Raw genomic sequence first — 13006 nt, forward strand, 5'->3', positions numbered from 1 at the left:
GTATCTATCTCGGCCTGCTGGTGAGTTTTGAATAGATTGTTAGTTAGGTTGAATGCCCACAGAGTAACTGTTCCTGGCACAGAAGGGCAATGTTAAGTTTTATGATTCTCATTCTACCTTCCACACAGCCTACAAGGAAGGGCCGAGGGTCGCCACCTACCATCTTTGGTTACACTCCTGCAGCCCCTTTCCTTCGGGTGAAATGGAAAGGGAAGAGCGCGCAAGCGCAATAGGACAAAGTGGTGTGGGCGCCATCTTGGTACAGGGCAATGTCCGCAGTTTGATTACGTCATCCGTCTGCGCGACTGGCCAGGCGTCGGATGGATTAGGTAGAGAACTGTGGTCCTCGGCAGAGGCTGCGAAGGGGCGTGATGGGGGAGGCGGCCGTGGCCGCGGGACCCTGCCCGCTGCGCGAGGACAGCTTCACGCGTTTCTCGTCGCAGAGCAATGTGTACGGGCTGGCCGGCGGCGCGGGTGGACGCGGGGAGCTCCTCGCCGCCACCCTTAAAGGCAAGGTGCTCGGCTTCCGCTACCAAGACCTCCGACAGAAAATCCGGCCGGTGGCCAAGGAGCTGCAGTTCAACTACATCCCCGGTGCGTGGCGCCATGGAGCTGGGGGGCGTGGAACGTGGTGTTGAGGCTTCTGAGGCTCTGTTGGAGCCCAGTCACCACGATGGGAGACTGGGCGACTGAACGGAGTCGAGGTTGATTATCACTGGGGTCGGGGGCAGGGATAATAGGGGCTTGAAAGTGGGTAGGGTTCAGGATTCCTAAAGCAAAGGTCAAGATGCTGGTACCTAGTAGTCAGATAGTGATGGTCAGGACTCTCGCAGACCCATAATTGCAGTGGTCAGAAGTCGCTGTGATTGGTGGTACCAGGAGTCTCAAGTCTGACTACAGTGACATTTTCACTGTCCCCTTCCAGTGGATGCAGAGATTGTCTCCATCGACACCTTCAACAAGTCACCCCCGAAGCAGGGCCTGGTTGTGGGGATCACTTTCATCAAGGTACCCAGAGCACCCTCCATCTACCCACACCCTCCTTACACATCAGCCATCGTGCCTTCCCCAAATCCCTCCTGCTACCCCTGAAGCGAGTTTCCTTCCCCAGGATTCAGGGGACAAGGGATGCCCCTTTCTTAACATTTATTGCGACTATGAGCCTGGCTCTGAATTCAACCTCGACTCCATTGCGCGTGAGTGAGGCTGGGAACTGGAGGGTGGGAGGGGGCCCTGGCAAGTGTGGGGTGCCCATCTGCCTGTGTCCTCCTACAGAGAGCTGCCTGAACCTGGAGCTCCAGTTCACACCTTTCCAGCTGTGTCACACAGAGTGAGTGTCCCTGGGCACTTGGGGTCTCAAACCCCTGTCAGTGGGAGTCTGTTTCCCCATCTGGAAAACAAAAGGGTTATAGTCAATCAAGGACTGGAAACCAAAGTGCCATTGATGCCAGAGAGGTTCAGCACAGCGGGGAGGGAGGGCATGGGGTGTGGTAGGGGCAGTAGCCAGCTGGAGACCACACACCTGCCCATGGACAGTATGCTTCTAAAGTGAATGTGGACCAGACAGCCAGGGGCCACCACTTTCTCAACCCTGAAGAAGATTACCTGAGAGAGCTCATTGAGCGAGCACCTGTGCTGTAGACCTCAGGAATTAGCAGGTTCTGAGGTTCTAGATTCTGACATCCCCAGGATCAAAGATGCTAAGTTTTATAGAGTTGTAAGCTCAAAGATTCCAAGGTTTGAAAGTTCTACAGTTTTATGGATGCCAGCATCTTCTGAGATTCTATATAAGGTTTCTAACATTCTCGTGTTACAAGCAGATAAAAAACAGACCATCTAGAATCTCAAAGTTCTAGTGTTCCCAACTATGTGGATTCCATTCCGGGGCTTGTAGAACACCGGTGTTCTAACATAAGGGTTGGAAAACTGTATTTTTGCAAACTTCTTCTGTGAAGACCCATATAGTAAAATATTAGGTTTTGGGGACCAGTCCCTGTCACAACTACTCAGTTCTGCCATTGTTGCAGGAGAGCAGCTGTTGATAACTGTACAAATGAATGAGCATGACTGTGTTCCAATAAAACTTTATTTGCAAAAACAGGAAGTGGGTTGGTTTTGGTCTGCAGGTCCTGGTTTGCCAACCTGTGTCTAGCAGATAAAAGTTCTAAAACTGAAGATTCAAACTCAGCCATGTTCTAGATGCTAGGGTTTGGATGATCCACACATTCCACGAGACTAGATACCAACCATGACAATTTCTAAAAGCCCTAGTCTTTCAGAGAAAACAATAAACAACTTCTGGAATCCTGGGCTTCCAGAGTGAAGAACCTCAGTGTTTTAAGGTTCTACAGTTCCATTCCAGAGAGAAAATTCCAGCCGGGGAGGGCCCCAGGAATGGGAGGTGCTGGCGTGAGTTTCTGTGGTGCTAAGATGGAGCAGCTTCTGAGAGGGCTGGCTCCTGCAGGTCTGTGCTTCACAGAGACACGTACTAAGAGCTGAAGTCTGAGATTCTAGTCTGGGTCTGCCATCTGAATGTGAGGGTACTTACAAGCAAGGATTTCTGCCAAGAGGATCCAAAACATCTGGACTCAGCCACACTCAGGTCCTTCCATTTTCTCAATTTGTCTGTTTGCAGGGTCCAGGTTGGGGATCAGCTGGAGACTGTGTTTCTCCTGAGCGGAAATGACCCAGCCATCCATCTCTACAAGGAGGTGAGGCACCAACATGCCCTGCCAGGGTTCCCCGTGGGCTGGCTCTGGGCGGGGGATGCCGGAGGCTGGTGGCTGACTCCAGGTACCTGGGTGGATCGTGTTCCCCCAGAATGAAGGGCTGCATCAGTTTGAAGAACAGCCCGTGGAGAACCTCTTCCCAGAGCTCACGAATCTGACCAGTAGGTAGGATGGGCCCCAGAAAAGCTAGCAGGGACCTAGGCTGTAACCTCAGGGAAGACAGTGGTGGGAAGTGCCTTTAAGGACAACAGGGGATCCTAGAGAAACTGAGCAGCAGGCACGAGCTCAGAAAAGGCAAGGTGTGACCCCCAGGGAAATTGACCAACAGTGGTGACCCCAGAGAGAACAGGAGGTGGACCCAGTAATCAGATGATAGGGATTGGCCCCAGAGCATTGGGCAGTGGGGATCACGACTTGCAAATCAGATTGCTGACCAGGTGCTGCAGGGAGGGGTGGGTGCTGGGAGCCACTGATGGTCCTCTGTGCTGTCCCTCTGTCTGTCCATCCACCCGCCAACCAGTGTCCTCTGGCTTGATGTCCACAACCTCCCCGGCACATCCCGGCGCCTCTCGGCTCTCGGCTGTCAGAGTGGCTATGTCCGTGTCGCCCACGTGGACCAACGGAGTCAAGGTGAGGGCCAGGCCGTGTGCCAGGGCTGGGAACTGGGGCAGAGTCTTGAGTCCTTGCTCTCCATGCAGAGGTGCTGCACATGTGGACAGTGCTGCAGGACGGCCCCATCTCCCGAGTGATCGTGTTCAGCCTCACGGCCCCCGAGGGTGAGCTCAGGGCCCAGGGCCCAGGGGAGGCAACTCCGTAGGTTAAGCTCCCCCCCCCCCCCCCGAGTTGGTTCCCCAGCCCGGGGCCTCAGACCCCGTCCTTCCCTCCGCACCCTGTCCAGCCATCGCGATGGCGTGCCCCTCCCCTCCCCTCCTGCCCACGTAGCCTAGGGCGGGTCTTCTCCGCTGGGCACCTCTGCTCTCCGTGCTTTGGTGTGACCTAGACTTTTGCTCCGGGGTTGAGCTGCGCCATTCTCTCTGTGGTCTGACCCTCACTCTTCCCTTGGTGACGTACTCGCATCCCCTGTTCTGTCCTTTCCACTGTCTGCGGACCGACTGCTGTCCCACCACTCAGGATGGAACCGTCAACCCCCGTGCGTTGGTCTCTTCCTGTTCCTTGACCCGTCTGGCCTTGATGGCGTTTCTTTGGCCCCTGTGCCGTCTGGGGTTGGCCCTTACTCGCCCCCCCACCTGGTGTTCTCCACGACCCCTCAGGGACCGGTCTCTCTGCTGGGTCGAACCTCAGGCCCCTCACGCGGCCATCTCACACCCGCTCTTCCCTGTAGTACCGACCTCCGTCATTTCTCTTATGGTCCAGCCTCTAACCTCCTGTCTTCTTTGAGACCTAACTGGTGTTCCTCTCACCGAGGGGGACGGGGTGTGGGGAGGAACCCGTCCCCACAGACCCCCCCACCACTCCCGTTCCTTCTGCAGAGGCCCCGGACCAGCCGAGGCAGGAGGCGTGCAGCGTGCTCGTGGTCAGCATGCTGGAGCCGGCAGTGGTGTACCGGTGAGGGTCTGGGCAGGGGCGGCCTGACCCCGCGACCCAACCTTGTCCTCCTCAGCAGAAGGTCCCTCTGGGTGAAGCTGGTCAGGGCTGGGCAGGTGAAGCTCTTGGTGACCCAGGAAGGGCACTGTGAGTGTTTACGTCTGGGTCCTGTAGAGAGTGGACAGAGGCCTCGGGTGGGCAGAGATGCCCAGCCCTGGAGAGGGTGGGCCAGGGAGTGTTCCAGCAAGTGTTTTCCCACACACCTGGGCAGGCCCCATCTGTGACACCTGCCAGTTTCCATGGGGTCAGTGCCCCCACCGTGGAGGGGGGCAGGTACCCCAGCAGGAGACCTGTCCACCCCCATGGGCCAACACAGCCAGCTCTGGCACACCATGGGTGGACAGGAAGTACCCAAGCCAGGGCCAAGTCATCCAGGCTCTGGGGACAGCGTGGGTGTCCAGACTGGGGACGGGGCGTGCGAATCCCCAGAAGGAGCACGGGGCCTCCTCTTGGGTGTGAGGTGCCTGGCCTGCAGAGTTGGGAGGCAGACACCCTGAGGGGCACAGGTCAGTGACCAGCTGACGCTGGGCTGGTCCTCAGGGACCTGCTGAACCGGGGCCTTGAAGACCAACTTCTCCTGCCTGGCAGTGACCAGTTTGACAGCGTCCTCTGTGGCCTGGTCACTGATGTGGATTTAGATGGACAACCAGAAGTCCTGGTGGCCACCTATGGACAGGTGGGACATGCGGGCTGGGACTGCCGTGCCCTCATGTCCCTGCACCCCCCTCAGCCTGTGACCTTGCCTCCCGCCGCAGGAGCTGCTCTGCTATAAGTACCGCGGCCCCGAGTTGGGGCTGCCGGGGGCCACCCCTGGCTTCCAGCTGCTGTGGCAGCGGAGCTTCTCAAGCCCCCTGCTGGCCATGGCTCATGTGGACCTGACCGGCGACGGGCTGCAGGAGCTGGCCGTGGTCTCCTTGAAGGGCATGCACATCCTACAGGTAACTCACAGGCCAGGGCTGGGCACGGGGCCCGCGGAGGGTCTGCACATCTGTGGGACCAGGCCTGTTCCCGCAGGATCCTCGCGGGCATCAGGGAGGCAGGACGGGATGCTGGGGAGGGGTCAGGCCTCAGTCTGGCCCGGGGGGAGCATGAATGCTGGTTTCTCCCCTTCCCGTGGGGTTCACTGCTGAGGCCACCTCCGGGGAGAGGGGTCCCTGTTGGCCAGGAGGACACTCACAGCAGCTGGGTGGGCCCTACCTGGGGGAGGAGGTTACCCCCCTGCCCCAGCTCCCCTCAGCCTCCAGGGGCCTCCCCACCCCCACAGTCCCTCCTCGAGCTCTGCCTCGCTGCCCTTCTCTGTGGCCGTGGGCCGACCTGAGTCTTCCCCTGCACCGGAGCCTCTGCCCTGTGTCTGCGGGACTCACCTGCCTCACCTCGGCAGCCCTTTCTCCTCTGCTGGTCCCCACTGGCTGTAGCTAACTGCCAATTGCTGGTGGCATCGACTTCCACGTCCGACTTCTTACCCTGCCCTGCAGCATGACCTCCAGCTGCCTGCTGCAGCAGCTCCGGGCACCCAGCCACTGTGCTCCGACCTCCCACTGACCTCTGACCTCTGACCTTCGCCCAGCAGCCTAGTGCCTTTCCGCCTGTTCTGGTCCACCGTCCACCCATGGAAATGGCCCGTGGTCCAGCCTTGGACCCTCCATTGCAATGTGGCTCCCCCTGCTCTGGTCTAACCTTGACCTTCTGCTGACCATCACCCCACCTTTGAGGCTGTGCCGTACCTTGCCCACCTTACCCCTGCTCTCTCCTTCCCTCCCGTCTGACCCAGGACCGCGCTGGCTGGTCTAGCCTGGGTTCTCCACTGGCTCTCCCCTCTGCTGCTGGAGTCTTCCTTGGGCCTTTTCCCACAGTCTAATCCTTACAGAATGTTCTAGATTAGGCCCAGGAGAAGATAGAGTGAGGTTCCAGTGGGAAATCTGAGGTTGGACCACCTTGGGCAGGACAAAGTGAGGTCTCAGGAAAATGGGGTTTAGATGGTTAGGCTCCAGTGGAGATGCTTGAGATTAGCAGATGGGTCCTGAGGTTAGACCACGTGGAGACTCAGAGCCAGGAGAGAGGCTGCGGTTAGACCCTAATGCCAAGGACATAAACCCTACTAGAGAGGTCTGAGGTTAGACCCCAGTGGAAAAGACTGTGGTCTGATTGTGGGTGAAAGGACTTCCTTTTACTGTGACCTCACTGCCACATCACCCTTCATCACAGTCTACTTAAGCATTTCACTCCAGCTGTCTGCTCCTCTCTCCCGGCTGCTGAGGTCTAACCTCAGACCTTCCAGCTGAGGTCTAACCCTGGCCCTCGTGTGTTAATAGAGCCTCTCTCTTCCCCTTGGATCTGCGGCTTCTTTGCCTTGTTGACCTGCCTTTTGCTGTTAGGGTCTCACCTTCGCCTCTCCAGGGTCATTGAGCCCCTAGTAATCGGACTCACTCCCTTTGTAGTGTTGTCTGCTTTTATTTTGACCCATCTCTGTCCCTTCCACTGATTTCTGGCCTACTCCCCTACTTTTGGCTCTAGGCCTGTCCTTCCCACTGGAATTCACTTGAGGCCTTCTCTCTGGGTCTAGCCTTCGTCTTGTCCCAGAAATTCCTTCTTCCCCACACCCTGCAGTCTGCGCTCTGTGCCCTGCTGGCCCTTGGGTGTCCAGTCCACACTGCCCAGCTGTGGTCTAGGTGCATTCCCTGCTTTGTCTCAGCTGGCCCTCCTCCTCTCCCCACAGCACAGCCTCATCCAGGCCTCTGAGCTGGTCCTGACCCGGCTTCGGCGTCAAGTAGAACAGAGGAGACGGCGGCCACGGGGACTTGGGGACAGGTCGGGCCCAGGGCCTGCAGAGCCCCCAGTCTCCTGAGCACCTACCTGTCGGTTCATTCTTCTTACACCTGGAGCAGTTCATGAGACACATCTCCAGCCATTGATGGGAGGAGGTGTCCCAAGAAGAGTGTGGTCTCCCCAGGTCCCCGGGTGGGACAGCCCTGAGTCTCTGCTCTGGCTTTGCCCCATGAGCCCTGTGACCCAGGCTAGCCCCTCTCTCTGTGCCTCGGCATCCCCAGCGGGAAACGGGCGATCCCACCCACCATCTCCAGTGCGCTGAGCACTGGTCATGTGTCCAGAGAAACAAAGCTTTCACAGTCGACTTCATTCTTTTGTATGGCAAGCATTTTTTAAGCACCTACTGTATGCCAGGCTCTGTGGATGCTGGAGTCACCTAGAAAAATCAAGGGAGGAGGTTTTAAGGACAAGAGAATCCAAAGTTAGACCCAGAAACGGGACAGAGATTAGATCCCAGTGTAGACCATAAAGGAGAAAACTGAGGTTAGACCCCAGCAAGAAAGTGGGAACCAAGCCACTGTGGAGCGCCGGGTAAGATGAGGGGTCTGAGGTTAGACCCGGCAAGTGGCGGAGGTTTGCCGTCGTGGACTGTTCTGAGGTTGAAGAGTTTAGCTCTCACTCAGGATGTCTGAGGACCCCAGTGGTTGGGTCTAGATCTGGGGTGAGACTCCATGGAAAGACTGTGGTGGGAGGAATTGTGGGAGAATGTCGTCAAGTTGCCGCAGAGGGTGTAAGACTAGGCCCCTGTGAATCATACTGGGGTTGGACCCCTCAAAAAAATATGCAAAGGGCCTGGGTTAGGGCCCAGCAGAACATAACTGCGGTTTGGTTTTTGTTTTGTTTGCGGCACTACCACTGAGCTACATCCCAGCCCTTTTTATTTTTTATTTTGAGACATGGTCTTGCTAAGTTTCTGAGGCTGGACTCAAACTAAGTCCTCCTGCCCCAGCCTCCCCAGCCTCTGGGTTTGCAGGTGTGCATCCCTGTGGCCAGCAGTAATAGAGTTTAGATCCCAGTGGAGAATACTGAGGTGAAAACCAGACAGAACCCAGGGTGCACCATACTGTAGAGGCTGCGGTCAGGCCTAGTATGAGAAGCCCAGGACTTGGAGCTGCACACAGGCACCCAGGAGAAGGAACCAGAGTCTGCCTCCCAGGGACCATGGAAGGCAGAAGGCAGGAGATGAGTGAGGAAGCAGGCCTGCCCTCCCCCACCACAGGCCAGGAATAGAATCCGGGTCAGCGGGGTGGGGGGGGGGTGGTTCCTGAGCAGGCTCCAGACTGGGACTTGGGCTTGGGTGGGACGCCTGCTCCTGTGTGTGGTGGGGGTGCAGCATCTGGTCATGTAGACCATCTGTCTCTGCCTCTGGCCATGGAAATCCTCCCATAAATCTGACCACCAGCCGGACCAGGCCCAGCCTCCAGTCTACAGTGTTGGAGATAGGAGCCTCCCTGCCTTTATCCCGGCAAACTCCATCCCCCGCTGGGTCTCCCAGAAGCCAGGCCCAGCGTGGGGAGTTGCAGGGAGCTGGATCATCTCTTCCTGGCAGAAGGCCCAAGGCTGGCTCGCCAGGACAGGCAGTGGGCACGGGCACTGGCATGAGCGGCTTCCTCCCCCGCTGCCACCTGCAGAGGCCCAGCACTGGGGCCTGGTGCACGCCATCACCTCCTGCTCTGGGAGGTGCGGAGAGGGCCGTGGGGAGAGGCAGCCGTGAGCAGTGGTGGCTGGGTCTGTGCACGTGCGTTAGGGCGTCTGCCTGTGTGTCCACTCCAGGGCGGGAGCACTCACGTCCCAGGAGCCAGGGCCACCTCCTGGGCCTTGGCGGTTTGCTTCCTGACTTCTTTTTCATTTTTTAAGCAAATAGTTTCCTGACCTCTTGCCCCAGCCTCAGCCTGCAGCGGTGCAGCGCGTGGCTTGAGGACACGGAGCCCAGAGCTGCGTTTCACCGACCCCGCCTCAGTTTCCCCGCCTGGGAGATGGAGCCGATGGTAGCATCTGCTCCAGACTCCGCCGCGGCGGCAGCGTGGACGAGTGACAGGCCTCATAAACATGTCCTCGCAGTGCCTGGCACGTGGTAGGGCTGTGTGAATGGCCGCCCTGTTATTATTATTAATGGGTGCCTTTGTGGTTGTTTCCGACCTTCTTTGTTGGGGTTACTGCGCAGGCGCCCTGTGCAAATTTAGACCGACTGGCCCAACATTCTTGCCCCCCCTCGAGGCCCGTGACTATTTGTAGCTGCTTTGCATCTGGGCCCATGTATGGGCCGGAGACTGCGCGCGCTGGAGAGGACGGGGCGCCTCTCAGACCCGCAGACAGCGCCCTCCGCTGCTGTCCTTGGCCTCTGGTGCTGAACCCGGAGTCTGGGTCGGAGGCTCGGGCTGCCTCCGCTCCCGGCCTCACCCCCGCCCGGCCCCGCCCCGCCCTCGCCGGCTCCTCCCTCCGGCCCCCTCCCCGCCCCCGCCCCCTCCCCTGCTGCCTGCTCGGTCCCTCGCCAGTCGCGGCGCCTCTCGCTCCTCTCCCGCTGGCGGAGTCGCCCACCGCGGCCAGCCCAGCTGGGGGCACCTGCCCAGGCCGTGGGCGCAGGTAAGCGACCGAGCGCGGGGCGTGGGAGGAGACGCGGCCCCCAGGTGCGCGGTGGGGACGCGGGGGAGCTCCTTGGGGCTCCCGGGGCCGGGCTGCGCGCCGGGCGGGGACGGGGGTGGGCAGGGGGCCCCCGGGGACCCCTGCCGCAGTCGCCGCCTTCCCGTGCCTGGCGCGCCCCCGGGGTCCCCGCGCCTCTCCCGGAGTCCCCGTCTGCCGCGCACTCCGTCCCCCCGCGGGTCCGCGGGCTCCCCGCGACGACTTCAAGTCCTCGGGTTCGCCGCCACCTCTTGCGCCATCTCTGCCTCCGCCTCTCGGGTCCGGCGGTCCCGGGCTCTGTCCGTCTGTCTGTCGGTCTGTTCGTCATCTGTCTCCCGCCTGCCTGCCGCTCCGTCTCCCTGTCTCTGTTTCTTCTCGCCCTGGGAGCCGGTTTCTCCTCCTACACACCTTTGCCTCCGCCCCTGGCAGGGGACCTGGGGGAAGACGGTCCCCCGCAGAGTGGCCCCCAGCAGGCCTGGAGCCCCCCAAACTCCGCGCCCCTCTCCAGCGGAGCTCCCTCCCATCCTCCCAGCGGCATCCGCCCATCTCTCCCCAAGCAGAGCCCCTCCCCTGCCTTGTTGCTGGCACTCAGAGGCTGGTCCTTCCTGCAGTCTAACCTGCAACCTTTGTAGTAGAGATTGGATGGAGTAGTTCTTTCTTTTTCTAATCTTTCCTTTCCTCTTCGAATAAACTGGACTAGTCCTTCCAGTCTAACTTCCATGCTTCTTGCTGTTTGTCCAGTTCTGGACTTATTCATTCTTTTGCCAACTGCTGAGTGACTTTCTTATTCCAGGCATAGCACTCCGTGTTGGCTCAGGTCATGCCAGTCCTTCCTAGAGTCTCACTTCCATCCCTCTTGTGGCATGCCTGTCTCAGACTTGTCAGTAGGCTGGATTGCAAGGGCTTTCCAGACACCTCCTAGGGACTTTGAGAAGACCCTTCTGAGTCCAGAGGCCCAGACATCCTCTTCCTTCTTCGAGGGATGGGACTCTAGTGAAGGTGGGTGAGAGTGGGTGACCAGGGGGAGGTTTGAGCCCATGGCTGGAGCTGGCATGGGACCATATGTGCCCGTGTGTCCACCTCCTTCCTGGCTGCAAGTGAAGTCCCCGCCCAGCGTGACAGTGCCGTGTGGGGACTCCAGATGGCTTGAGATCACCGGGCTAGGACTCTCCATCTATGCTCTGCCCCCGGCTTGGCCGAGCCCTTGGTGTAAGGAGCTGGGGTGTGTGGTCCCCAGCTGGGATGCGGTGTGCAGGAGAGCCTGGGCCCTGGGGGCAGTGAGGAGCTCAGGTAGAATCCGCACCCCAGAACCGCATCGTCCTCCCAGGGCCAGCTGGAGGAACCCTCCCTGGCCCCGCCCACTCTCTGGGCAGGTGAGGGACCCCACAGGTCCCACCGGTCACCAGGCCCACCTGCCCCTAGGCCTGCACTCACCCAGCACCCCTCCAGGCGGGATGAGCAGGAACTGGGGCGCTCACCACTGACCCAGCTGGCCACAGGCCCAGGAGGCCGAGGCCAGGAAGAGGTGACCGGGAGATGCTGCCACCTCCCTGGGGCCCAGAGAAGGTGCCTGCTATCTGCCCCACCCCCTCGCGGCTCAGGCGATCCTGTTGCCCCTGCACCCAACGCAGCAGATCAGGTTCCAGGGCCGCTGCTGGAGGAGGCGGGGAGCCCGAGCTGCAAGGGCGGCAGGCTCTGGGTCATCATTTCACAAATATTTATCTAGTGCTTTCTCTTCCAGCCTCCTCCCCAGGCCCCAGTGAGAGGGAACCGGGCAGCAGGAGAGCCTTGGGGAGGCTGCCTTGCCAGCCCTGCAAGGAGGGGGCTTGAGCACACATCCTGGCATCCTGATCTGACCCTGGTCTCCCTTGAGGGCTGCAGCAGCAGAGACCAGTGGTTAGACTTGGGGGAAGACTTCCCAGGCCGCAGCTCCCTCCCAGAGAAAGGGAGTTAATGTGTTGGAGGATTCTCACTCTCAGGTGGCCCGTTTCTCCTGGAAGGCAAAGTGGAGGGAGGAAGGAACAAGCTTAAGTGTTTGCTCTGGATCCTGGTGGGCCTGTAATTATGCCTAAGTCGTTGCTAATTAGGGGGCTGCTAATTAGATGTATCATTAGGGGCCTTGTTGAGGGGACTAATTGTGCGGTGGCCCTTTAAGGATCACCCCTCTCCCCGCCCTGCCTAAACCCCCCCCCTTCTGGAGAAGTTCTGCCAACATTCTGCCTCCCTCCCCCAGAGGAGCCAGCTCCCAGCCCATGGTATGTGGGTGTGAGTTGGGGGCAGGCTGTGGGTTAGACTCCCAGAGGAACTTTTTAGACAGAATTGGAAGTTACTGGGAGACTTAAGGCTGATGGCAGAGAGAGGGGTCTGAGAGGGTGGAGGCTCAGATGACACTTCCCTCCCTCCCTCTCTCCTCCATTTATAGGCACTGGGTTACCATGGCAACATGAGGGTGGGGCAGAGGCACTCAGGCTCCGAGCCCCTCTTGGAGAGAAAGCCTGGGAGCCACAGAGTTGGTGCCGGGTGATTTTGGGCAGGTTATTTAACCTCTGAGCCTTGAGCTTCTCATCTGTGAAATGGATGGGGACTCCCCCAAGGGGATGGTGTCATTCTGGATTGAGGGTCCAGGTGAGGTGACGTCAGAGTGGATACCTGAAAGAAGAGGGTGCAAGGCTCATGATGGGTGGAGAAGGGTGTCCCAGGAAAGGGGAGAGCAGGTCAGAGGCCCTGGGGAGCAGACTGGTCTGGTGTGTCCCAGGAACAGTGGGGTGGGGCAGTGTGGCTGGTGCACTGTGGGCAAGGGGGCGAGGCCAGGGGAGGCAGGACGTGCAGGACCTGAGAGGCCAGAGAAAGCCCAGAGGGTCCTGAGCAGAGGACCTGATCTAACAGGTGTCTCTAGGAGACCCGCACGTGACGCAGAAATGGTTTCCCAAAGCACAGACCAGGCCAGGGAGGCAGGCAGAAGGACCCCGTGCCAACGAATAGCACAAACCAGTCAGGTCCCGGTGCCTCCGCTGCTGAGGAGCTGGGCGGCCTACAGAGCATGGGGAGAGGCGCAGCACCGACACCCAGGGACCGTGTCGCAGGGCGGGGGCGAGGGAGGCTCCACAGCCCCTGCCCAGCCCCACCTGAGACCGACAGGCCCACAGGGCTCCTTCCATGCCCGGCTCCCGCCATCTGTCGCTTCCTCAAGGGCTTCGTGGTGTTGTGGCGCCCACCCACGTCCCCTC

At 59.6% G+C, this 13006-nt stretch overlaps 1 protein-coding gene across 1 annotated transcript; it reads left to right on the forward strand.

Annotated features, from left to right (window-relative positions):
• The first annotated feature begins 316 nt into the window (after positions 1–316).
• On the forward strand, positions 317–7469 carry Kptn (kaptin, actin binding protein). Its single transcript, XM_026410451.2, has 12 exons — positions 317–594; positions 926–1008; positions 1112–1196; positions 1276–1330; positions 2636–2711; positions 2821–2894; positions 3250–3359; positions 3428–3505; positions 4220–4295; positions 4875–5010; positions 5090–5272; positions 7051–7469. The coding sequence occupies exons 1-12, from the start codon at positions 372–374 to the stop codon at positions 7177–7179; spliced, it is 1308 nt and encodes a 435-aa protein (XP_026266236.2). The 5' UTR covers positions 317–371; the 3' UTR covers positions 7180–7469.
• Positions 7470–13006: the final 5537 nt, after the last annotated feature.

This window comes from Urocitellus parryii, chromosome 15, assembly GCF_045843805.1.
Source record: "Urocitellus parryii isolate mUroPar1 chromosome 15, mUroPar1.hap1, whole genome shotgun sequence".
In the NCBI taxonomy this organism is placed as follows: Eukaryota; Metazoa; Chordata; class Mammalia; order Rodentia; family Sciuridae; genus Urocitellus; species Urocitellus parryii.